This window comes from Esox lucius, chromosome 15 (genome assembly GCF_011004845.1).
Source record: "Esox lucius isolate fEsoLuc1 chromosome 15, fEsoLuc1.pri, whole genome shotgun sequence".
In the NCBI taxonomy this organism is placed as follows: Eukaryota; Metazoa; Chordata; class Actinopteri; order Esociformes; family Esocidae; genus Esox; species Esox lucius.
The window spans coordinates 20,155,312-20,181,164 of record NC_047583.1 but is presented as its reverse complement, the minus strand read 5'-3'; the positions used below and the strand labels follow the sequence as shown (position 1 = coordinate 20,181,164).

At 39.2% G+C, this 25,853-nt stretch overlaps 4 protein-coding genes across 6 annotated transcripts; 3 read left to right on the top strand and 1 right to left on the bottom strand.

Annotated features, from left to right (window-relative positions):
- The first annotated feature begins 1,636 nt into the window (after positions 1 to 1,636).
- oct2 (organic cation transporter 2) lies at positions 1,637 to 9,862 on the top strand. Its single transcript, XM_010878564.4, has 11 exons — positions 1,637 to 2,216; positions 2,838 to 2,941; positions 3,696 to 3,850; positions 4,356 to 4,524; positions 4,671 to 4,788; positions 5,876 to 5,985; positions 8,292 to 8,506; positions 8,798 to 8,906; positions 9,083 to 9,195; positions 9,380 to 9,479; positions 9,565 to 9,862. Exons 1-11 carry the CDS (start codon positions 1,791 to 1,793, stop codon positions 9,575 to 9,577), a joined length of 1,632 nt encoding a protein of 543 aa, XP_010876866.1. The 5' UTR covers positions 1,637 to 1,790; the 3' UTR covers positions 9,578 to 9,862.
- Positions 9,863 to 10,422: 560 nt separating this feature from the next.
- LOC105015458 (afadin) lies at positions 10,423 to 19,093 on the top strand. 3 transcript variants are annotated; one of them, XM_034297359.1, is made up of 16 exons: positions 10,423 to 10,935; positions 11,213 to 11,405; positions 12,134 to 12,243; positions 12,406 to 12,557; positions 12,688 to 12,849; positions 13,006 to 13,064; positions 13,209 to 13,432; positions 13,732 to 13,802; positions 14,059 to 14,153; positions 15,299 to 15,422; positions 15,647 to 15,806; positions 15,971 to 16,114; positions 16,261 to 16,459; positions 18,642 to 18,736; positions 18,825 to 18,911; positions 19,005 to 19,093. In XM_034297359.1, the coding sequence occupies exons 1-16, from the start codon at positions 10,840 to 10,842 to the stop codon at positions 19,074 to 19,076; spliced, it is 2,043 nt and encodes a 680-aa protein (XP_034153250.1). In that variant the 5' UTR covers positions 10,423 to 10,839; the 3' UTR covers positions 19,077 to 19,093. The 3 variants fall into 3 exon arrangements, with proteins under 3 accessions (XP_034153250.1, XP_034153249.1, XP_034153251.1); XM_034297358.1 differs by having other exon boundaries at positions 13,657 to 13,802; XM_034297360.1 differs by lacking the exon at positions 10,423 to 10,935 and having other exon boundaries at positions 11,302 to 11,405; positions 12,142 to 12,243; positions 13,657 to 13,802.
- Positions 19,094 to 19,188: 95 nt separating this feature from the next.
- On the top strand, positions 19,189 to 23,235 carry LOC117592811 (afadin-like). Its single transcript, XM_034297435.1, has 9 exons — positions 19,189 to 19,262; positions 19,451 to 19,569; positions 19,738 to 19,935; positions 21,165 to 21,259; positions 21,385 to 21,522; positions 21,650 to 22,279; positions 22,422 to 22,535; positions 22,751 to 22,980; positions 23,121 to 23,235. Exons 1-9 carry the CDS (start codon positions 19,189 to 19,191, stop codon positions 23,233 to 23,235), a joined length of 1,713 nt encoding a protein of 570 aa, XP_034153326.1.
- Positions 23,236 to 24,087: 852 nt separating this feature from the next.
- Positions 24,088 to 25,646, bottom strand: dusp23b (dual specificity phosphatase 23b). The gene is given in 3 exon segments (NM_001303927.1): positions 24,088 to 24,442; positions 24,611 to 24,889; positions 25,461 to 25,646. Coding segments are annotated over 2 exon segments (456 nt in total). The 5' UTR covers positions 24,881 to 24,889; positions 25,461 to 25,646; the 3' UTR covers positions 24,088 to 24,256.
- Positions 25,647 to 25,853: the final 207 nt, after the last annotated feature.

Sequence of the window (25,853 nt, the reverse complement as noted above, 5' to 3'; positions counted from 1 at the left end):
GGAGAACAGGAGGGCTTCTTATAGAAAAACTAACAGGTCTGTGAGAGCCGGAATTCCAACTGGTTGGTAGGTGATCAAATACTTATGTCATGCAATAAAATGCAAAATAATTACTCAAAAATCATACAATGTGATTTTCTGGATTTTTGTTTTAGATTCTGTCTCTCACAGTTGAAGTGAACCTATGATAAAAAAAAATAACAGACATGCTTTGTAAGTAGGAAAACCTGAAAAATCGGCAGTGTATCAAATACTTGCTCTCCCCACTGTATATATAGTAAAACAAATCAAGAACGAGAACGAGCTTTTAAAAGAAAGTAAATATTCTGTATTTCTTGCTAAAAGCGCATGTCGTGCACTGCCTGCAGCCTTAAAAATTTCGGTTAATGCTTGCCATACGGTGGATGAGTAGTAACGTGTTTGAATACAAGCCACTCACTCCCGCTCCTGACTCCTACATGTAGCTATAGATATCCGCAACGTAATTTTGCCTAACTAAAACCCCAATTCAAGATATCTGTAATTACATTTTGACTAGGCAGAATGAAAGTTAAAGATATCTCCAATATGAGATAACTCCAATCAAAATTAATTCCAAGATATATATAACTTGATAACAGAAATCACAATTACATGACTGGCTGTAATTCCAGTTTCAGATATCTTCAAAAGAACGATCCAGATATCTTAAATTGAGGGGGATTTAAGATATCTTGAACTGGGATCGTGACTAGTCAGAATTAAATTATAGATATGCGGAACTGTAATTACAACTATAATTCAGTTGAAGATATCACATTAGACATTGTTGATATCTGCAACTGATTAAAGATATCTGTAATGAGATCTGCAACTGATTAAAGATATCTGTAATGAGAAACCTCATAGACATGAATGGCACGAGTCGTTTAAAACTGACAAGTCAAAATTGAATTACAGATATCTTCAACTGTCGTTTTGACTAGTCAGAATGACGTTATAGATATCTTGAATTTGTGTTTTGACTAGGCGAAATTATGTTGCAGATATCTGTAAGGAATTGTATGTATTAAACTTGAATCTGAATAACCTTATTAATTAGGATACATTATTATTACCATCTCCTAAAGGTTATGTTCTGCGTTTTCATAATAAGTGTAGGCATTATTCAGTAGGCATGTGAGACAATAGTCTTGTTAATGAGGGACAGAGTGGTACAGAAGGAGTGCCAACAAGGTACATGGAAGAGGAGAGAGAAGGCCATAGTGGAACAGAGGATAGAAGAGAGGAAAGAAGATGTGGAAATAACAGAAGAGGAAGTGAGAAAGGAAAGAGATGGAGGGGAGGGAAGAGAGAATAGATAGAGGGCAGCCACGCTCAAGTAACATTTAAAGTATCACAGGACTACAGGACTGTTGTTTTGTGTTATACTCATTCAAACCTACTTCCATGAGTGTTACTTTCTTCCATTTGACATGAAGTTGCAGGTTGGACTTCCACTCCTGGCCTCCAACTCGCTGTTGGGACACAAATAGAAGATATGAAAATAGTTGCCCTACCCTTTCCCTGCCTACATTTGCTGTGCTGTTTTCCCGATCTCCCAGTTGAGAACCAGAAATGACACTTGTGGAAATCTGTCAACCGAAAACGGATAACAATCAGGTTACGCAAAAAAAATTATGATTTGTTTGCCTGTTTAGCATAACTATTGGTCACTTCATACACGGACCTTTGATCCTGGCGAGTGACTCGTCACATGGGCTGACCCTATTTACCTGGGACACGTCAAACCAACACAGAACTTTTAAACAATGACGAGCCTAGATGACCTACTCGTGCACATCGGGGATTTCGGACCATACCAAAGGAAAATCACTGTCTTCGGGACTCTACCCGTGCTGATCTTCGCCTTCGTACTTGTTGGAGTCGTGTTCTTGGGGCATACTCCGGCACACTGGTGCAGGACACACGGAACACAGCGCATCCAGAATGAATGCAACTGGACGGACAGAGAGCTGCTCAAAGTCACCACACCGCTGTTAGATGAGTCGGGCACTTGGCCAGGAATCTACAATAGCTGCCAGAGGTTTGATGTGGACTGGACACTCTGGGACAGCAGTCAGAGCAACTGCAATGACCTCTCAAACTGGCGCTTGTCTAATATCAGCCAGTTCCCGGTAGTTTCGTGCGACAGCGGATGGGCTTTTGATCCATCCCGCACCACTATCGTTTCAGAGGTAAACAAAAAAAGTCATACAAATCTGAAACTTCAAAGTTCATGTAAGATATTATTGGAAACCCACAATATACTTGTACGTCGTAGATAGCCTACATAAAAAATATAGATTTTTTTGCGCTTCTGCAGTTAAGTGCACTGGATATAGAAAATTCATTTTGTCCTTAACACAACTCAGTCAGGCTGATGTCAATTCTAAAATGGGTTTCCAAACCGTCTGATGTAATGGTTGTGTTTCTATAAGGGATTTGGAAATGAGTCATTCATATTTTATCTATATTTATTTTTCTCTCATTTAAGAAAAAAAAAATATTGGAAAGAGAAAAATACAGGAGAACGTTTTTGCTGAAAGAGCAGGATTTGGACCCATGCAAGAGGCAGTTGCTTATACCATCCTGATATGTTAAACTGTTATAGTTGTAGTGAACTTTGTATATCACTGATTACTGACCCCTCTAAAGGTTTCAGTGTATTCTGAAATGTTAATTTATGTGCTGCAACAATGTATACAAATTTATAAAAACCACATAGAAATGGCAAATGTGGCAGTAATCGGCTGTTGGCCTAGGGTGCATATTTATTTCTAATGCATTTATCATTCACTATATTTTCTTTATTTCAGTTTTCTTTGGTGTGTAAAGATTCATGGCTGGCAGATCTGACTCAGGTGTGCCTGGCTGGAGGGTTCTTCATTGGTGCTTTTGTCACTGGATACCTGGCTGATAGGTACATCATGTTGAAAGACAATCTATACTTCAATAGTGAAGTAGATTGGTACAGTGTTATAAGTGGCTTTCCCTTACTACTGCCTTTTGACAACCAACAGTTGTCGATCAAAAAGGACCATCCTCACTGCCCCCCCCATCCACACTAAGCCTGTTCAATAGTATTGCTTATCTACATATATACACACCCAGCTATCCTAACCAACCTCTGAGAGCTTGTTGGGGGGAGGGAGGCTTGGGGGGGGGGGGGGTGCTAGTCCCAAAATGAGGGACAAGTTAATGGAACTCCAGTAACATGACCATCCAGCTGCAAATCTCTTCCAGCTGAAAAATGTGTCTAGGATAGAATAAAAATTAAGAGTGACATCTGATTCTAGCCTATTAAAAGGCTAGAAACACACACACACACACTTCCCCAAGAACTGCTGCACACCTGAACTTTCTTTTAATTGTGATTGTGATTGGTGGTAATGTCTGAGACAGGGCTTGTTATAGGGCCCAGGGGCTTGGATCGTTCTTCAGGGGAGGTCGAGGCCCCATCCAGCCCTTTCGGTCTCTATCTTGAATTATTTACTTTGTCCAAAGATATTGGCTTTCATTTGGAGGATGTTTAATATAAATGTAGTTTCACTTGATTCAATTAGGACTATTCAGCAGTGCTGGGTAGGAATGCAATTTATTGTGAGGGTCATCCAACACTGCTTTTTTATTATTACAATTTGCATAACATAACAGCTTTATGTCTTCTCTAACAGGTTTGGCAGGAAGCCCTGTTTTATCCTGTCTATGTTTGGCCTTGGAGTGTCAGGGATAGGTGTGATGCTGTCACCTTACTACTCACTCCTACTGTTCTTCAGAGTGCTTCAGGGCTTCTGTGGAAAGGGAGCCTGGACAGCCAGCTATGTATTTGGTATGTTGCTTTCTTTTCTCATATTTGCTGATTCTCAATTATCTGTTTATCACGGATATTCTCCCAAGGCAGTTATTTTAATTTTGGGTTTGTTACTACCCTGAAAGTTTGAAACCCTCTGTCTTTTATTTCATTTATTTTATTGTTATTTACCCAGGTAAGTCAGTTAAGATAATTGTGATTTTTAATGACGACCTTGCCAAATGACAAATAAATGCTATATAAAAGTAAAACAAACATACACAGCAGATTTTGAGGAATGAGCTGAGGTAGCGGGGGGATTTACCTAAATAGGACATTGATAAGTGATTATTTTGGGCACTGGAGTCAAACCTGTACAATGTACCATGTACTTCACATATAAGAATGTTGCATTCTTTTAAAAAATACTGTACATTTTCTACATTTTACATTTCATATAAAAACTTCAGAAACACAGGCAAAGGCATTTCTCTAGATGCTCGGAGTGTTCTGAAATTTTTCTTTCTTGTTTTGTCTTTGATAGTCATTGAGTTCTTCGGCTCAAACAACCGGAAATTTGTATCCTTGGTATCCCGTACCTTTTATTCCATTGGTATGGTCATCTTACCTCTCCTGGCATACTTCCTGCACTCCTGGAAAATCCTGCAGCTGGTTATGACCCTTCCATGCTTCATCTTCATGACTTACTATTGGTAATGTTGTATTTCAGCATTGAATGTCTTATGAAAATGGGTCGCAATATTATAAAAATTCAATATACCTAGATGTCCTGGGGTTGGGAAAAAACATTCCAAAATGAGTGGCTTTCAATTATTATCAAAATATTTCTCAATTTCAGGCTCATTCCAGAATCTCCTCGCTGGTTGTTGTCACAAAGAAAAATCAAAGAGGCTATGAGGATCACTGAAAACATTGCCAAGTGCAATAGGAGAACTCTCCCAGAGAGTTTCAGAGAGGTAGCTAACTTTTAACTGTGAAACTGTGTTGGAATAGTGTCATCTGCTTTTGAAGACTCAATATTGAAATACTAATAAAAATTATTGTAGAGATGAAAAAAAAAGAGGGATCAGTCACTGTCCTTACTTATTTTTGTATTTTATACAAGCCTTTTATTGACAGGAAGAACCACAGGGAGACGTAATTGAACACTGGTCTCCAACAGGTAGCTGTAAATGTGCATGTAGCCAGTAGTGTTTCCATTGGACCACAGCTCCGCAAAAGTGATAATAATTTCTCATACACTGTAATTAATCTGATGATGTGTTTGGGTCATTGACTTGTTGTAACAGGATTTAGCATATGCAGTGAGCCAAGCACTAACGTTAACCAGTTTTTTAAAAATGTGTCCAAGATATCGTAGCGATACTAAAGAGGATTTTAAACGGGGTGGTTAGAATCCTAAAAGCTGGTTTGGTGAAGGCTGTGGTACATGAAGAAATCCAAGTTTATGTATTGTTGCAATGATGATACATTTTAACCCTGCGTGGTACAACAATTATCTACATTACTGTAGAAACCAGGTGGTTTGAATCCTGAACACTGATTGGCTGAAAGCTATGGTATATTCTTTGTCTCGGAGCTTCAGTTTCTTAGCATTTTCTCACATGGAATAACCTTCATTTCTCGGAACCATAGTAGACTGATGAGTTTCAGAAGAAAGTTCTTTTTTCCTGGCCATTTTGAGGCTGTAATCGAACCCACAATTGCTGATGATCTAGATACTCAACTAGTTTTCAGCTGTGATAACATAATTGATGAATCTTTTTTTTTTATGATTAATCAATTAACATTTTGAACGGTAGTGTATATATAGCATACATGCTAATGAACATCTTTTCAGACATGCGTTGTAAGAATGTGTTTAATAACTGAGAATATTTACATGTTCTTTCATGGAAATATGAACGACAGTAACATACTAGCTTCTTCCCAGCCATGACTTTCATTTTGAATTTATGAACAACCCCTTAAAATGTAAGTTTCTGCTGGCAATGGCATAACCTGCTTATCAGCCTGAGGCAAATCCTGTCAAAATTCTTTCAGTTGGATCTTTTGGAGGAGAAGCAAGACACAGTGATAAGTCGTCCGTCATTGATGGTCCTGTTTAGGACGCCCAACATTAGGAGGAACACCCTGATCCTCATCTATGCCTGGTAAGAGACATTCTGACTGAGAGCTCCTGAATGACATACAGCTCCAGAATGTATTCATTAGTGCAAAACTCAGTAAAGCTTCTTGCATTGGAAGCCTTTTTTGTTGGTTATTCATCTACCTTTATGCAGAGATATCAGCTGAAACCAAGGTCTTTTTTACAGCTGAGCCCGGTATTATGATAATAAAGAAACATACTAAATGGAAATAAAACATACATAACAAAACACGGAAATAAAGCATACATACCAAAACATATTCAAAAGTAGTTTTGCCCAGTTAGAGCCTGCAGTTTGGGCCCACGATATCTCCAGCACTATCTAGTCTTGAGAGTGTTTGGTAACTGCCATTTAGTTTTTATTTAGTTTTTTCATGATGTTTTTCTAAATGTCAATGACTCCCAGCCAACTGAAGCATACAACACACAGTGATGAGTGTGAAAAGTGCGGTTAGTCCCTCTGCTTTTCAGCATGTTTTGGTTGCTAGTGAAAACATGATATATCCATCCAGCAGTTTGTAGCACTGGACAAATTACAAATGTGTGTAAATGTATTTGTTCTACAGAAAATAATATTTGCTAAATATTTGTATATGTGTAAAATTACTAATTTGCCAGTTAAGTAGGAAAAAGCTACATACAAATGCAGTCTGCATCACAGTGCGACATGCAGCCTAGTAAAAATCCTCCCGGGCAGGAATATATATTAACATCATATTGAACAACTGGCAAAGAATGTTAAGCGTCCTCACAATCCATAAGAAAAAGGAAATTATTTAATAATGTTTTTGTTTGAATACTGTTTTATTAGACACAAATACAGTACAGGATTTTGCTTGTTTTAATCAGAAATAAAACTGGGAGTGTTTTGACATAATGAATTCCTTTTAGGAGTGAATGGGAGTCAACTGGGCGCTAGCTCAAAAACATAACATTGGCACCAATCACATGAACAGAAAATGCAACATCATGTAATGTTGCAGGTACCGAGGCAGGACACAGGTGCAGAGGACTTTCAATAAAAACAACTGAGGTGTCAAAACAGAAACTAAGACATGAAAACAGAACAATGTTACATCCCCGACAAGATACAGTACACTAAGAAAGAAGGAACTTAAACAGGGCCAGTGATGAGGAATACAGGTGGGGTCAATAAAAACAAACAGGTGTCCGTGCTCCAAATTAGGCGCATTGGATCTCAGCGCGTGACTCATTTTAATATTTCAGTTTCTGAGATAACTTGTTCTTTGTAATATTGTAAGATTAGATTTTTGACCTTCCGTCTTTTGAAAAGCCGAACAGTACCGTGGCATAGTGTGAATCGTTTTTTCTTGCTTTTATCCAAATTCTCCTAAATTCTGTGATATCCAATTTGTGATTAAGGCCCTGCTTCATAGCAGCAACTGTCCGGAGTCCAAGCAGATTCGGGACAGTTGATTTTGAGATATGTGTCTTGAAGCACTTCTGATACAATTTAGGTTATTTTCATGCTGTTTGAGAAGAAATATATTAGGAAATATATTATGAACAACTAGTCAATTGTCTTTAGGACATAACAGCTATACGCTCATATATTAATTGACCATCTTCTCCCTTTCATAATATCACTGGTAACATATTGTGGACATAAGTCCCCTGCAGCCGTCAAAACGCTCAAGCTATGTGTGATGGCAAAGTACAGAGACAAAATTCTCTTGGCACAATTTAACAGTTAATTTGGAAATAGAGACGCGTCAAACGCTTACAAACATAATCATCCGAGGAGTCTCTAACTTAATACATGAACAGTTCGTATTTATAGAAGAAAAAGGGGTGTGGTAAGTTGCTGGGCATCTGTCTTGTGTCACATAGGTTTTACCTAAAGGGAGGGCTGTCCCCCCACCTTATCCTTCCTGCCATAATGTTTACTGTCGTGTTTACCTAAAGGGGCCAACTGACCTTACTTCCCCCCAAGGACCACATTCCTAAGAAACAAAGGTCTGGCACCCCTTTTGGTCTAGGCAGGAGAACACCTAAGTACCTAATAATCCTCTGATACTATACAGACGTGTGTCACAATCAAAGTAAAGATTTACATACCAGCCAGTAGAAAGACAGACATTTCCCAAATGTACCTTGGTTCAAAATTTCCATAACATATGTCAACTGAAAGAATACTCTGTAGCTGTCTAACTAGCGGGCCACCTTTTCAAGAAAACCAGAAGTCCCCTTTTGTTTCTCATTCTGACTAAGCCCAAGCCAGGTATGAGTGGCATGCTGAGATTGTGGCAGAACATTCCCAGTTGACTGTTTCCCTGATTTTTCCTCAAGGTTCACGAGCACTGTTGTTTTCCAAGGGCTGGTTTTACGCCTGGGGATAACGGGAGACAATCTCTACCTGGATTTTTTCATCTCTGCAGCTGTGGAGCTGCCCACCGGTCTGGTCTTCTACCTGCTGGTGGACAGGGTGGGACGGAGGTCCCTCATGGCTGTCTCCAACTTCATAGGAGGAGTTGCCTGCCTCATTGTCCCATTCATCTCATCAGGTGAATATGTGCGGGTCTTTTAATTAAACAAATATGTTTAATTAAACAGAATTGTATTGTCCTCTTTGCAAACATGAATATTTTATTTAGAAAAGCTAATCATGTAGATATAGGGCAAAGGTGAGATAGTGGTAGGGGCAGAATTCAATCTGAGAGGTTCTAACTGAGGTGTGAGGTTAACTCACATATAAAACTCTAATGATTGCTAACATAGAAGCCACTTAGATTTTTTATTAGTAGGTTGTGTTACATAGATACATCTAGCAATCTTCACATTTTATCTTCCTTCAGATTATGTGTGGCTCAAGAAAGTTACAGCCATTATTGGGAGATTATCTGTTGCCATTGGATTTGAGACTGTGAACTTTGCCAACTCTGAACTTTATCCAACACCTCTCAGGTAAGTGTAAAAAAAAAAATAATAGGGTAGAGACAAGACCTTTAATTAACAACAGGTGAAATGAGTCCGCAGGATGCCGTTCTCTCACCCTAAATTGCACAAACACTGTGTTTAAAAAAAAGAAAATCTAATTAAATCATATTGATATGACACTTATATCTAGTTGTATTTCACAGGAACTTGGGTGTGTCAGTGTGCTCATCATCTAGTGATATGGGAGCTATTGTTGCCCCTTTCCTGCTCTACAGACTGGCCAGCATCTGGCAGGAAATGCCCCTACTTGTCTATGGTATCTGAAAATGTGTTTTAGTTTAGTTTTACTTTTGCAATAAATGTGGTTTCATTAACAATTATTGAAAAAAAATGTTATTGTTTATATTTCGTAGTAATTTATATGCAGCTCGTATTATACCTTTGTTTTTTCAGAAAGTTGGCTAGCATGCTTGATAATACTTTACCATGTGTATCCGTAGGTGTCATGTCTGTCCTGTACAGTGGACTGGTCATGCTATTACCGGAGATGAGAGGCGTCGATTTGCCTGAGACCATTGAAGACGTGGAGAATTTAAAAAGGTATGCTTGTTTATGTTTACGCTTGTTCATCCGCATGTTAATGTTCACACATTATTCACTTAATATGCCCTCTTTGTTTTACCAGAAGATACAAATAAGACTCAAAAGATTAAAATGACAAGACATCTGGACTATATTGTGTATTTTTGTGCATTTCTATTTTTGTATTCCACAATTCTTACTGTGCTAATGGGTTTTGGGATGGACGAAGTGACATGGACATTGGGAGGAGAAGATGGTTTGAAAAATACGATGTTATAGCATGACATACAAAATTGAATGTACATCTTCTTAGAATTAAAATGAACGTAATATTGAATGTCATTTTGTTCTGTAAAACAATTATTTTAATTAAATGAATGGACGGAATACAATAGTATTTTTTGTTCTTAAAAGATGATTTAATTGGTTGTTACTTTAATACCTATTTCTTTGTTCAATTTTTAATTTATTCTGGATGCGTCAAGAGTATTTACAAAAGCTGCCCTAAATTAATAATCTGCCTGAATGGACTCGATTGATGACCTGTAGCACACATTCGGGGGGAAAACACAAATATGCATGAGAAGCAGGATCCACCCAAGCGTGATAACTTCCCTGACACCAAAGGAGAGTGGAATGCGCTCACAGAGTAAGTTATGTAGCAAGCTGGGGCAGAGTTACTAATTAATCATGGGACTGTCTTTATGATTAATGTTAATGATTTAACTCTGGGAATTCCACCAGACGCCAGCACCCTGAACACTGAATCAGAATTTCATTGTCTCTTTAACTTTGACTGAATATCATTATTTAATTAAAAAATACTATGCACAAACTTTGAGGCTTTTCTCTGAGCGTTCCAGAAATCTCTGGTATCCTACGCCCTGCAGGCCCAGACCGTAAAACAGATGACCAAAACTACTTCACCAGGGAACCATCAACATGTCCATTAAAAACAGTAATTATGAGCCTATGGACTTGGTGATGATGCTGCTATTGGTTATGTTGTATAATGCTGTTCACAGGAAATTAAATATGTCTTATTATCTGGGTTGCAGATATGTAAATTCAGTTAAGAGGCCAGTCTATTGGTGTCTCTCTCATACATTACAAAGGGTGTCACAGCCTGTCACTAATGTGTGGGAACCCTGGGGTCGCAGAAGAAAGTAGCTTTATTATGCATGGGTATTCAAAGCACAGCAGTCTACATAGGAGCTACAGTGAGGAGATCACATGAGATACAAGAGATTACTTTGGATTTGCTCTCCTGTCATTGTTACAAGTGATGCCCAGTAGTGCACTGATTGAAGGTTGTCGCCGAAAAGGATTATTTTGTACACACAAGACAGATTTTTTGTATTTATTTTGTTGACTGGTCATGGAGGGTAATGAAGAGTGGCAGAGGTTAGCTGACATGATCCAAAATTGGAACAACAACCGACTGGACCTGTTTGAGATCAGTCCGCCGTGCAAGGTGAGTGGTCCTGAGAAATGCGATCTGTAGAATGTACTGTGCAGAATCTCCCTGTTTCTACACGTGCACCTTAGTTGACATTGTGATATGCACATCAGTTGCTGTGAACCAATTCGGATATGCTGTCAGTAATCTAATTGAATGACATATAATCAAACATGACAAATCTCACGAGCTTATAATATATAAGCGTATAAGAATGTAATGCTGTAGGTACCACTGACTCTACAATACATGTCAAAGATTAGGTATCATCCATCACCTATTGCCTGTTCAGAACTTACTGTTCCACGGAGTGATGCGGTTCTACCTGGAGGACGGTGCAGGGGGTAACGTTGCCACCAAGTGTCTGCGGATTAGCAGCGGCACCACCACTGCCGAGGTTGTTGAGACGCTGTCTGAGAAATTCAGACCTGACATGAAAATGCTGAACACTCCTTATTACCTGTATGAGATCCACCCCAACCATGGTAAGTCACACTCACCGCCTCCGAGAACACACCTGGGCTGTGCTCAGCATGGCACAACATGGAGAAATACTGTATTTTGGCAGGGAAAACTAAAATGAGCCTTTCCAAGTGGGGCGGGCCTAAGTTGTTCCTCCCTGCCTGTGCTTTGTTTCATTTGATGCCTAATAAACACAACCCTTTCCTGACCATTGATTATGATATTCTCTGGATGTTACAGGGTAGAAATTCAGAATGTTGGGGGTAGCTGCATAAAGTAACAGACTTTCTACTCTTATTCAGCACTAAAATCACTACATGCTGTTCTCACTGGGAGTGATGAAAGGCCAAATCAAGCACATGTTTTTTGTTGCTTTAGGGCTTCAATTTGACCCCAAGTTAGGGGTTGATTTGACCTTAAGCCTTGTGTAGCCTTGACAACCCCCACCCTTGATTTGGGATGTTGATATAGTCATTGATATAGGATTCTTCCAGCGTCACCCATCGCTCCGAATGTCCTGGTTGCCCAGTCATAAAATTACATTAAAAAAGCCTGTAAAGGGATCACTCCTCATTTAGGGAATAGGTTTTGAGGAGAGTAATAAAAGCTCCTGTCTTGAAGACATTCCCTCCACTTGACACCACAACGCCACCAACAATTCTCCAGCTGTGAATAAGATAGTGTGTTATTTAGTAATACAAATAACACTGACCATCTGACGATCCCACTACCCCCTTGGTAACCACGTCAGAACGTCAGCTGGACTTGAGTGACAGGCCCTTGGTTGTGCAGCTGAACTGGAAAACCCACAACAGAGAGGGTCGCTTCGTACTCAAGAAAATGAAGGACAATATTACACAGGTGACTGACTTCGTATTACATTTGTTATTTAGCAAATTTACTTTCATGCCCGTCACAGGTTGATTGTCAATGTGAGGCAAGCATTTTAGCCAGCAAAGGGTTTTGATTTGATTTAGAATGGTGTCATGTCCCTCTGTGGTTATGTGACCCTCATGGATACAGAACAACAGCCCAGAAAAAAAGGAGAAGGGAGGCATAATACAGAACTTCAAAAGGACTCTTTCCAGGAAAGAGAAGAAGAAGGAGAAGAAGATTGTAGATGTTTTTAACCACCTGGCCACTGTGGTTGAGCCGACAATGAAGAAAGAGAATGGGTAGGTTTTCCTATAAATCCAGTACATTCAGTAGCTAAACTAAAAGCAGAGCAACAGAATCCACCACAAAAAATGATATTATTCAATGTAGCTGAATGCAGGTACCTAATACTTCTACTCTTCACTGCAGGCAGATATCAGCTTCTGTGGTTCTGGAGAAACCATCGACCAACAAGGATACTGTTTCTCACCTTGAGACAACAGAATGCCCGGAAAGTTCCAGGAAGGGAGGCATTATAAAGCCTATAGTCTGTAAGCAGAGCCAACAGGATTACGGAACATGGAATGGAAGGTAAAAACAATTATTTGAAATGACCTAATGTTCTGTGGCCTAAGTTGGTCTAGGCCACTACTGTGACATTGTTTGTTTGTGGTGACTGTTTTGTGAGACTTTTGTACATGTGAACATAAGCTGGACAACTAAAATTATTACTTCATGTCACAACAGAGCTCAGGCAAAAACAGAACAGCTGGCACTTCCGGTTGGTATTAAATTCAGGGAAAATTGTAAGTTATTATGTTTTTGTTTTTTTACTATTTACATAGTACACTGTAATATAGCATAGCAATAACCCAGTATGTTTGTTAGCAGTCTTTTCATCATCCTATGTTAATCTGCTGTCACCTACTGGTATTCGCCTGTCATTACAGCAGAGGACGCTTTCCTCTCTGCAGTCATGAACTACACCAACAGTTCCACTGTCCACTTCAAGCTGACCCCTGCCTATGTGCTATACATGGCCGGGCGCTATGTGCTCCACCGCCACCACAGTCACAATCAGGACACAGCGCATAGTCATCTCCCCTTAGAGCACACACACAGAATCACCGCTGCTGTCAACAAAATGGTGGTCATGACAGAAGTGGTCATTCTGGTAAGTGAGGCCAGGCATCACCATCACACAAAACACTATGTGAATTATATAGGTAAACTGGAAAGAGTGGGCTTTAACCTGCTTGTGGGTTCATTATGGTTTTGGTAACACTAACCTGAAGGTATGATGCTTTGTAATTTCATAAAAACACTTGTGAACCTTTATAAAGTGTCATAATAAGGTTTATAAGAGGTACTTACTGTATTTTATCCTGGTCCTGCCAGAAACAGAACTCCTTAGCTGGTGCTGTAGCCTTCTGGATGGCCAATGCCTCAGAACTCTTGAACTTCTTAAAGCAGGACAGAGATCTGAGCCCCATCACACTTCAGGCTCAGGAGAACCTGGAAATTCTGGTGGAAAAAGCTTTCAAGTAAGATATTACAAAACCCTCCATATCTTCGCAAATACATTTTGCTCAGGTGTGTAAAAAAATACAAGGCAAATACAATCTGGATGAATAAAGGTTTCATACTTTACGATGGGTTAAACCATGTTACTTTTTCACCAGTTCATTGAATGATGTCACAGAGTGCTCCTAGTGCTGTAAACACAATCCAATTTGCATGTAATATTTGGAGTTTCACATGATTTCATATTTTTTGAGTCTAAAACCCTGCTTTGTCAAGGTGTTTGATCCAGTGTCTGCTGACTGATCTGACCAGACACATGCCAGCATTCCTGATTGATCCAGAGGTCCAGAGTCCATCAGCTACAGAAATGGGTACAACGTGAACACTAAACACATAACCATTTATAATAATAGTAATACGACACTAAACGCATAACCATTTATAATAATAGTAATACCACACTAAACGCATAACCATTTATAATAATAGTAATACGACACTAAACGCATAACCATTTATAATAATAGTAATACGACACTAAACGCATAACCATTTATAATAATAGTAATACCAGACTAAACACATAACCATTTATAATAATAGTAATACCACACTAAAAGCATAACCATTTATAATAATGGTAATACGACACTAAACACATAACCATTTATAATAATAGTAATACAACAGTAAATGCATAACCATTTATAATAATAGTAATACGACACTAAACGCATAACCATTTATAATAATAGTAATACGACACTAAACGCATAACCATTAATAATAATAGTAATACCACACTAAACGCATAACCATTTATAATAATAGTAATACGACACTAAACGCATAACCATTTATAATAATAGTAATACGACAGTAAACGCATAACCATTTATAATAATAGTAATACCAGACTAAACACATAAGCATTTATAATAATAGTAATACCACACTAAAAGCATAACCATTTATAATAATAGTAATACGACACTAAACACATAACCATTTATAATAATAGTAATACAACAGTAAACGCATAACCATTTATAATAATAGTAATACGACACTAAACGCATAACCATTTATAATAATAGTAATACGACAGTAAACGCATAACCATTTATAATAATAGTAATACCAGACTAAACACATAACCATTTATAATAATAGTAATACCAGACTAAACACATAACGATTTATAATAATAGTAGTACCACACTAAACACATAACCATGTATAATAATATTAATACCACACTAAACGCATAACCATTTATAATAATATTAATACCACACTAAACACATAACCATTTATAATAATAGTAATACCACACTAAACACACAACCATTTATAATAGTAGATATACCATAAAGTCTAACTTTACTTGTGTAAGTAATGATAAAGTAAATGTGAAAACATTGTAACAGCAGGAAAATCCACAGTAGTAAAGCTTATTTCTCAGTATTTGTTTTGAAGTTACACATTTTATGTCACTTCATCTTCCCACCACCAGAGGGGGTACTAAACACCCTGACAGGTGCCATGTCACTGCTGCGCCGCTGTCGAGTCAATGCTGCTTTCACCATCCAGCTATTCTCACAGCTTTTCCACTCCATAAGTGCATGGCTCCTCAACAGGTAAGAGCACAGAACAATTTAAGGACAGACAATTTATTTATTTTTTATTACTTTTCAAAAACCTAAACCTATTTCCTAATTGATTGAAAGATATTTGGTGTTTTTGTCATTTTATTTATCTATTTAAATTTCCTTATTTGTTATCTACTAAATTTAATTATGTTACTGTCCAATGCATTTTGATTTTAAATGCACTTTAAATCAAGTATGATATGATTTACCAGGCTGCTGAGCACCAGCCCCCTGGGAGAGGCCTGCTCCCTGGGCCTAAGGTCCCACTACTGGGGGGCTACCCTACGACAGAGGCTTAGCCTGGTGGAAGACTGGGCAGAGAAGCAGGGTTTGGAACTAGCCGCTGACTGCCACCTCAGTCGCATTGTACAGGTAATTCACAATTTATTTATGTCGATTTTGACACCTGAAGCAAACTCGCTTTTCTTCAGGAAATGTAGAATCTGTAGTTAAGATTCAGAAACAGTTTTTCAATATACCAGACCCTCCATGTTCAGAACAGTAAAGAATTGATATGATCCATGTTTTTTTTCCAGGCAACAATGTTGTTGACCATGAACAAGTACTCTATGGAAGATGTGCAAAACATCCAGAATACATGCTTCAAGTTGAACTCCTTGCAGCTTCGAGTATTGATGACCAGCTACCTCTATGCAACCAATGAGCCCAGGATTCACCCGGTGGGTACCAGCCAAGGCCTTAACTCATACACTTTTAGAACAATTATTAGCATTTTAATTCATAAGCATTTACTAGTATACCAAGACTAATCCAAAAAAATTAATCTATTCTTCCTCCTCTTTCTACCACTAACTCTGTCTTCCAGGGTTTGATTGACAGAGTGGTGACTGCTGCAGAGTCCAGTGCTGATGAGGTGGTGCGTAGTGAAGGGCGGGACATACAGCTGGAGGAGGGGCCAGACCTCCGCCTGCCCTTCCTGCTACCTGAAGAAGGTTACTCCTGTGACACGGTCAGAGGCATCCCACAGGGCTTCAGAGACTTCCTGGAACCTATCTGCCGCAAAGGTAATGTAGTTAAGAGCTTTAAATATAGAACACAGTGGGGAGAACAAGTATCTGATAACCTGCAAAATCGGCAGGTTTTCCCACTTACAAACATGTAAAAGTCTGTAATTTTTATCATAGGTACACTTCAACTGTGAGTGACGGAATCTAAAACAAAAATCCAGGAAATCACATTGTATGATTTTTAAGTAATTAATTTGCATTTTATTGCATGACATAAGTATTTGATACATCAGAAAAGCAGAACTTAATATTTGGTACAGAAACCTTTGTTTGCAAAAACAGACCTTCTCCAGATCCTTCAGGTTTCGGGGCTGTCGCTGGGCAATACGGACTTTCTGCTCCCTCTAAAGATTTTCTATTGGGTTCAGGTCTGGAGACTGGCTAGGCCACTACAGGACCTTGAGATGCTTCTTACAGAGCCACTCCTTAGTTGCCCTGGCTGTGTGTTTCAGGTAGTTGTCATGCTGGAAGACCCAGCCACGACCCATCTTCAATGCTCTTACTGAGGGAAGGAGGTTGTTGGCCAAGATCACGCGATACATGGCCCCATCCATCCTCCCCTCAATACGGTGCAGTCGTCCTGTCCCCTTTGCAGAAAAGCATCCCCAAAGAATGATGTTTCCACTTCCATGCTTCACGGTTGGGATGGTGTTCTTGGGGTTGTACTCATCCTTCTTCTTCCTCCAAACACGGCGAGTGGAGTATAAATCAAAAAGCAAAATTTTTGTCTCATCAGACCACATGACCTTCTCCCATTCCTCCTCTGGATCGTCCAGATGGTCATTGGCAAATTTCAGACGGCCTGGACATGCGCTGGCTTGAGCAGGGGGACCTTGCATGCGCTGCAGGATTTTATTCCATGATGGCGTAGTGTGTTACTAATGGTTTTCTTTGAAACTGTGGTCCCAGCTCTGTTCAGGTCATTGACCAGGTCGTGCCTTGTAGTTCTGGGCTCATCCCTCACCTTCCTCATGATCACTGATGCCCCACGAGGTGAGATCTTGCATGGAGCCCCAGACTGAGGGAGATTGACCGTCATCTTGAACTTCTTCCATTTTGTAATAATTGCGCAAACAGTTGTTGCCTTCTCACCAAGCTGCTTGCCTATTGTGCTGTAGCCCATCCCAGCCTTGTGCAGGTCGACAATTCTATCACTGATGTCCTTACACAGCTCTCTGGTCTTGGCCATCATGGAGAGGTTGGAGTCTGTTTGATTGAGTGTGTGGACAGGTGTCTTTTATACAGGTAACAAGTTCAAACAGGTGCAGTTAATACAGGTAATGAGTGGAGAACAGGAGGGCATCTTAAAGAAAAACAGGTCTGTGAGAGCCGGAATTCTTACTGGTGGTAGGTGATCAAATACTTATGTCATGCAATAAAATGCAAATTAATTATAAAAAAATCATACAATGTGATTTTCTGGATTTTTAAAAATGTATTACGTCTCTCACAGTTGAAGTGTACCTATGATAAATATTACAGACCTCTACATGCTTTGTAAGTAGGAAAACCTGCAAAATCGGCAGTGTATCAAATATTGTTGTCACCACTGTATATGTATTATAATGTTAAAGTTCAGAAAACAGTACAGACATGTTAGAATTTTTCAATAATTTGTTTCAGTATAAAAACTGGTATTAAACATTTGCCGAGGATTCAGGATAAAGACTATATTGTTACAAGGTCTGTGTATTATCAGTGCTTGCTCTAGCAACTAAGCAATGTAAGAACTGTTTACAAGTACTGTAATTATATATAAAGTACATATAAAGACAAAATGAGTAGAGCTGCAGATCATTTGTTTTGAAACAGTAAATTATTTTCAAACCCATGACAAATTGTAAAAAAATAATATATATATATATATATATATATATATATATATATATATGAAAAGTGTAAATGTATTCTCTGCCCCATGAAGAAACAGAAGTTGTCGGAAATTTTTATAAAATGATGTGTGTTTTAAAAATAAGCATTATGTACAGATGGTTTTAGATGTTGATAGTTTAATTATGTACAGATTGTTTTAGATGTTGATAGTTTCATCCAGTTGTAGTCAATGGGCCTAGTAGTCCTACCGATGGCAGCACAAAGCTGGGACATCACTTAGGATCCATGTTGAGCCTACCCTGCTGTGTATAGTCACTGGCTATGAGCATGTTCTCTCTTCCCATAGGCCTCTGCACTCTGATCTCTCACCCTCACGCTGGCGGTTCTTGGAACATCTTTTTCAACAGAGCAAATAGTTCCTTTATACAGGATACAAACTCGGTACACTTTTTTTTTTAACCATATCCAATAATATAGTCCTATATACCTTTTCAACTTTCTTATTGTAATCCAATTGATTTTTCAATAGCCACAGCATACAGAACCTGAGGTTAGGAAAATAATACTGAGGAAACCCTTGAACAGCGGAATGGGGATCAGCATTGTGGCGGCCAAGGTACCAACTTGATAACGAAGTACATTATTCATTAGATAATTAATTTGTCCATACACACACAGTAGCACATATGATTTCTGACCCCTACTACAGGGAGCAGGACAAGAAAACCTTGGAATTTACATCAAGTCTATTGTCAAGGGAGGACCAGCAGAAATTGGTTAGAAAACTGGAGGGAAAATTCAAATAAAGTATGTGAAATGTTGTTACAGTATGCAATATCATATGGAAGCACTTAAATAATCCTTGTTCACATGCTTCCGTTGTGTTGTACAGGATGGCAAGGTGGCTGCTGGAGATCTGTTGCTGTGTGTGGATGGACACCGCCCTGGTAGGATACTCACAGGAAAGGTACTTCTTTTATTTGGTGTCTTCACTAACATTCTTCAATCTGATTAACTGATAAACTAAAGAAATACCCTTGAATAGAGTAGAGTAGATGTGTCCAATACCTTTGACTGGTACTGTATAGTTATTGCGGGGGGGAAGAAAGCACAATGGTTTCATAGGTGGTTTGTGTGGTATTGTCTTGGTTGTAGGGCAGCATCCATAATGATGCACACTGGGCCAGTTGTGACTCTACAGGTTGCCAAGCAGGCGGCAACATACCATGGTTTGGCTGCCCTTCTAGATGAACCACCTTCAGTAGAAAATACAGGTATAGGACGTTCTCACTGGTACAGTCAAAGTTCTCCTCTGCTTTGGCCTTGTTTCACATCAGAACCTAGTAATTCTCAGTTCTACTGTTGATTTTCCTCATTCATCTCTGACTGAACCTGGCTCCGAGACTCTTTGCCACCAACCAACTTTTTCATGATTCCTCCAGAATTGGATGGAATGGCCCTGCTTGCAGCAGCTTGTCTGAACCCAAGAACAAAGGCCCTGATCCTGTATGATGACTTAGAAAGTAGCTCTGGACCCACAGGCTCATGGGGAATTAACCACCATGGAGGTGACAGGAGACAGAAAGAATACACCCTGCTGAAGAACAGGCAGCTGTACCGCTCCAACCCCAACATAATCAGTGAGTCTAAAAATGGTGTTGTTTCAAATGTTTTATTTATATATATATATATATACACACACACATACATACATACATACACACACACACACACACACACATATATATTTACATATACACATACACACATACATATACATACATATATACAGTGGGGAGAACAAGTATTTGATACACTGCCGATTTTGCAGGTTTTCCTACTTACAAAGCATGTAGATGTCTATAATTACAAAAATCCAGAAAATCACACTGTATGTGTGTGTATAATTAATTTGCATTTTATTGCATTACATAAGTATTTGTTCTCCCCACTGCCATTTTCCCTCCCCGGTGTCATGTGACTCGTTAGTATTACAAGGTCTCAGGTGTGAATGGGGAGCAGGTGTGTTAAATTGATAAACACCTCCAAGACGACCACTGCCTTGCTAAAGAAGCTGAGGGTAAAGGTGATGGACTGTCCGAGCATGTCTCCAGACCTAAACCCTATTGAGCATCTGTGGGGTATCCTCAAACGGAAGGTGGAGGAGCACAAGGTCTCTAACATCCACCAGCTCTGTGATGTCGTCATGGAGGAGTGGAAGAGCACTCCAGTGGCAACCTGTGAACAGGCAGTGCTCAAATCATGATGGCCACACAAAATATTGACTCTTTCTGACAAATTTTGACATTTTCACTTGTGCCAGTGGTTAAGACATTAATGACTGTGTGTTGTGTTATTTTCAGGGGAGAGCAATTTTTCACTGTTATACAAGCTGTACACTCATTACATTGTAGCTAAGTGTCATTTCTTCAGTGTGGTCACATGAACAGATATAATCATACATTTACAAAAATGTGAGGGGTGTACTCACTTTTGTGAGATACTGTATATACATACACACACATACAGATAAGACAATACAAAATGGTCAAACTGAGAACAAAAACCTATATGAGAAGGAAAAAGAAAATCACAAGACATGTTAAGTTGTTTCTGAAGTTAATTAACACCCTTTTTACACTACTGCTCTGTTCCAACACAGACTTCTTCTTCAAAAAAAAAATCACATAGGTCAACAAATACAACAGGCTAGTGGTGTAAGGTGTCCTTCTCAGCACAGTCCCAGCAACTATAGTATACATACAACCGGTACATGTTGGATTTCCTTGGCTCAGTTTTGTGAAACTACCTTTCAAGAGATATTTCCAGGACCTTTCTGTAATTCTGTCTAATTCCTTGTTTATTCTAGACAATACCTTGGATGAAGGAGAACCAGTCGATCCATTTATCACAACAGACAATAAAATCACTGCAGCCTCTACCAGCAATTTGCATGGCTCGGATGTAAGTTACTCATTCACAATACATGGGTTGTATACAGCATGTGTTATCAAGCATGGGTTATCTGTCTACAGTAAATCTGTAATGGTGTAAAAACACACAGGACCTTTCTTTTGGTGCCCCCTTAGATGAACAACAGGGAATACCTGACTCTACCGGCCCCTAAATCTCAGGACAAAAGGACAGTAGCATTTGATCTCCCACCTCAGAGGCCCCGGGTTTCGTTCAATCTAAATGGACAGGTCTCCAACAAGAGAACCTTGATGGTACTGTAGCTACATCTTGTCCTTTGCGTTACTAATCTAATATTTAACAAACCATTTCTTGTTCAATTGTATTTGTTAACCATACACTTTCACAATTAAAGAAATGACTCAATACTTCCTTCCATAGCGACAGGCCTTGTCACAGGAGAACCTGTGCACAGAGAATGACCACCCCCTACTGGACACAAAACATAATGCACCCAAAGAGAACCAGCTCTGGAGATATTACTCCTCATTCCCTATGAAACCTTGCGTCTCTACACACAACATCCATTCAAACTGCACTGTCCGTCTCTCCACTAAGACATCACAGAGCATCCACAGCACAGGCTCTGGCTATTGGAAAACACCTATGTCAAACAGCCCCTCCTCCACCATCCAGCCGATACGCATAGACATGCCTGTTACACAACCTGCACACAGCCAGCCACGTGCTCCAATGATTACCTTTCAACACACTCCAACTTTAATGGGCATAAAGCCGAACCAGAGCCATGAGGGTAAAGGTCAGACGCACAGCCTTCTGGGCAACCCGGGGTCTCATCCTCAACTGACATCTCTGCTTCACCATACTACATGTCCTATTTTATCTGGCGTGTCCACGAGAAAACTTCAGCCACCACCTACATCAGCAGCGCAAACCCAACAACAAAAAGCCTTGAGTACAGAGCAGCCTGCCAAGTACCAACTTTTTCCAACCCTGTCCAAAGACACATCCCTGCATAGACCGCAACCAGGGACCACCCCAGCACACCAGGTAGGGGATCACTTCTTATGTTTAAAAGTAAACTATCTAATACATACACCGAAAATAGAAACATGTATGTATGAATAATGAAAGAAATGAAAGGCATACACTTGAAATATGAAATAAAACAATAGCCAATTGTTCAATTCAGGACCAGTACTTCAGCATGAATAAAGAGCAACCATCAGAAGGCAACAATGTTCTATCTCCAGACCCTTGGAAGAGGGATGCCCTGGAAAAGCAGCAGAAGCAGCTGAGACTACAGGTAACAGAATTGTTCACAGCTTAATGTTTTGCTCACGTTCTGTGTTACGTTTTATTGAATTTGTTTTGTAAGATATCACATGAATTTCCATTCAAATGGAGTGTAATGAATGAAATTGTCCATTACATTGAAGAAAAAAAAAAAAAAAGGTGGAGTTGTCAGTCTGTTCTAAGATGCAAATCCCATTTTTTGTTGGCTTCCTTTCCTCCACTGAGGTGGTCGGCCTGTTAGAAAGGGAGGTCTGTGATCTGCAGAGTAACACCCAGCTCACACCAGAGGACACCGAAAGGCTTCGGAAACTCAATCTTGAGTGGCAGTTTCAAAAACGACTGCAGGAGTTCCAAGAGAATGGAGATGATGATGAAGATAGGGACACATCGACAGAAGGAAGTGTTAAAGGATATGATGAACTCGGTGACAATTTTCAGAAAAAGTGTCTGAAAGAGTAAGTTTGAACAATATAGGTACATTTTCCCCCTCAACAAACTACCCCGGTCAGGTTACACCAAAAGTAGAATTACTTCATTGGTAATAGAGCTTGATTAGGAGCATAGATAGTAATTTACAAGTATTGATTGGTTGCAGAGGCCAGGAAGAAAACAATGTCAGATGTGATGAAGCCCCAGAGAACCTCACATTTAAGGAGCGCCAACGTATCTTCTCCCCTGGATCAAACACCTCCAAAGTTAAAGACTTGTGAAAAAGAAGATCCCGAGAAGATGGCCTTAATAGTCGCATCAAGTTGCTCAAGGCTCAACATTTTATAAGCTGCAGTTAACAAAATATTAGAATTTATTTCTGTACTAAAATGAGGGTTATCTTTGTGATTTTTAGATGTTTCCTTTAATTTTTCCTAATTAATCTTTTCATCTAAACTGTTGATCTGCATGGATCTGTCTTTTTTTTACTAGCAATGACTACTAGCAATGTTTTTCTAAATATACATAGGATAATTGTAATACATCACACTTTGGTTGTTTGGTTTTGCTAAATGTATAAACAACTGTCAAGTTTTACATAACAGATTTAATGTACAATTCCTTTTCAACTCAGGACACCCTACTTATATTAAATATAGGCCACCATTTTTAGGGGTGACTCCTTAAGCATACAGTAATTTGAACCATGACATTGTTACTTCAAGCAGAATTGACTGAAATAGTATTAAGAGTCATAATCCCCATAAAATCTTGTGGCAAAACTGAAAAAATATATCTGCATTCTTATACAATTCCTATCTTCCATAGGGGACTTTTAGTATCACTTCAAATAAGGTCTGTGTTTCGTGTAGGCATACACCTTCTCGCTGTTTTGATAATTGTGTAAATATCTACAGGAAATGTTGACTTTAATCAATATTGGCTCAAAATAAGCAAAGATTTTATGCAGAGTTAGTTGTAGCAAACATGTTGACAAATGTCGCCTTGTCCTTGCAAGGTTTCTACGGTTATTAAAACACAGATCTGGGGTAAGCCAAAATGAGAAATACCTTATTTGAAGCTATTCTAAAATTCCTTAAGGGAAAAATGGTGAAATGCTGGAAAAAAACACAATCAAAGGCTTTATTAGGAATTATGAAGCACTGACTATTTCAATCTATAAAGCTACAATACATTTACATTTGGCCACTACTTTTGGCAACAAAGTGTGCCATTTAGGATCAGTGTACACTATTATAGCAAGTTTAAAAATGACTTAAACCTGAACGATTTTAACATAAGTTATTTTGTGCGCTGGTAGAACTGCACCACTGCCTTTTCTTGTTCTTGAGTCTCTATTGAGCCGTGACGTATTCTTCTGATCTCCTTGATGGCATCAATGCCTGACATTTTCCTAGTTTTCACCAGATAGCAGGCCAGCATTGTCCCTGTCCTGCCATGCCCATGCATACAGTGGACAGCTACACCCTACAGCAGAAACAACATTGGCATTTCTTTAATACATGAGAAAAAAGACTACACTGATTGACAATAATTAGATTGTGTTAATGATTCAATCTTGTCAAGCATTCCATGTTCATTTTGTCCTCTTTGATGTTTTGAATGAATAATGGGTTATGGTTAGTGGATACTTACCTCACTTTTGGCATTTGCTTGCTCCACTATGGACAGAAACCTCTGAATTTGCTCTGGAGTTGGTGGGCTGAAGTCAGTTATATTAATGTGGTGTAGTTTCACTCCAGGGACAGTATCATAGTTCGGAGGTTTTCTCTCACACAAACACACCAGATGTTGAATGCCATTGTCCAGTAGGTACTGGTAGTGGGCAGTCAGTTGAGGACATGCCAATCCAGCCAATTTCTTAGGCTCGACCCATGAAAAATTGGGGGGTGGACAACAGGCCATAGCATCAATCTGAAAGCGTGCAATTGCATAAAGATTTTTTTTTAACATTTAATGATCTGTTATAGCCAGTCAACAATGTGCAAACAGATATACCGTACCATTAGTACAAATTAAAGTAATGTATAAAAATGTCTATTACTTTCAGTAAAACAATTATTTATACCTCATGTAGGTACAGCTAGTAACTACCTCTGGTAGGTTTTTTAATAATGAAAGCTGTTCTAAGACTGGTTTTAACACACAACTGGAAGAAAGCGATAGCCTGCTGAAACTAGCTATAGTTCTACTACCAATACAACTTGCGGAAGTCGAGAAACAAGTCTAGTTGGACACGCAACTCGATCCCACTAAAACAGCATTATCCAAAGGAATCCCAAACGGCCATGCCTAAGTGGTGGCAGTATTACTGGTGACATATTTTGCCAATAGAAACTGTTTGGTGGTACCTGTACTGTAGCCTTTTCAGTACCTGAGCAGTACAGTAGAGGAAATAATTGTTATGACGTTTCATTCCCTTTAATGCTCCTCAGGTTCTGATCGAAGAAAGCTAGCAACTGTCAAATTCATGCAATACACTTACATTCAGTATTTTTCGCACCAGTAATGCGTACAGAAATGTCAGATCGGGTGTGAAAGCGCTTGAGAGTTGACCTATTAGGAGAGATGATCTCTGGCCCTGGAACTAGCACACACAACGTGTTGACAAGCTATAGGTCGCCACCCTTCCGCTATACCTCCGACAGGCGAAGTGTGATTATTGAAGGAAGAGGAAGCCGAGACGTGCAACTACTTATATTGCCCCCGGTCTGCGAATGGGATGTCCCAGAGCGAGTAATTTCACTGGGCAATGTTTTTGGTCTGGGGCCAGGACACGGCCGGTGTTCCCTTTCACGAGAGAGGAAACGCCGACTGAATAAGTCCTTGGAGAAATAAAAAACCGTAAACTTGATTGGAAAAAAACGGTAAACGTTAA

Excerpts from the sequence above, each read along its gene's own strand:
- LOC105015458 (XM_034297358.1), top strand. The coding sequence starts at position 10,840 with ATGGAGGGTAATGAAGAGTGGCAGAGGTTAGCTGACATGATCCAAAAT. Across the intron at positions 10,936-11,212 it reads AGATCAGTCCGCCGTGCAAG|AACTTACTGTTCCACGGAGT; the intron begins GTGAGTGGTCCT and ends TTGCCTGTTCAG. Across the intron at positions 13,433-13,656 it reads TGACAGAAGTGGTCATTCTG|AAACAGAACTCCTTAGCTGG; the intron begins GTAAGTGAGGCC and ends TGGTCCTGCCAG.
- oct2 (XM_010878564.4), top strand. The coding sequence starts at position 1,791 with ATGACGAGCCTAGATGACCTACTCGTGCACATCGGGGATTTCGGACCA. Across the intron at positions 8,907-9,082 it reads CTTTATCCAACACCTCTCAG|GAACTTGGGTGTGTCAGTGT; the intron begins GTAAGTGTAAAA and ends TGTATTTCACAG. Across the intron at positions 9,196-9,379 it reads AATGCCCCTACTTGTCTATG|GTGTCATGTCTGTCCTGTAC; the intron begins GTATCTGAAAAT and ends GTGTATCCGTAG.
- LOC117592811 (XM_034297435.1), top strand. The coding sequence starts at position 19,189 with ATGGCAAGGTGGCTGCTGGAGATCTGTTGCTGTGTGTGGATGGACACC. Across the intron at positions 19,570-19,737 it reads ACCTTCAGTAGAAAATACAG|AATTGGATGGAATGGCCCTG; the intron begins GTATAGGACGTT and ends TGATTCCTCCAG. Across the intron at positions 21,523-21,649 it reads CCAACAAGAGAACCTTGATG|CGACAGGCCTTGTCACAGGA; the intron begins GTACTGTAGCTA and ends TTCCTTCCATAG.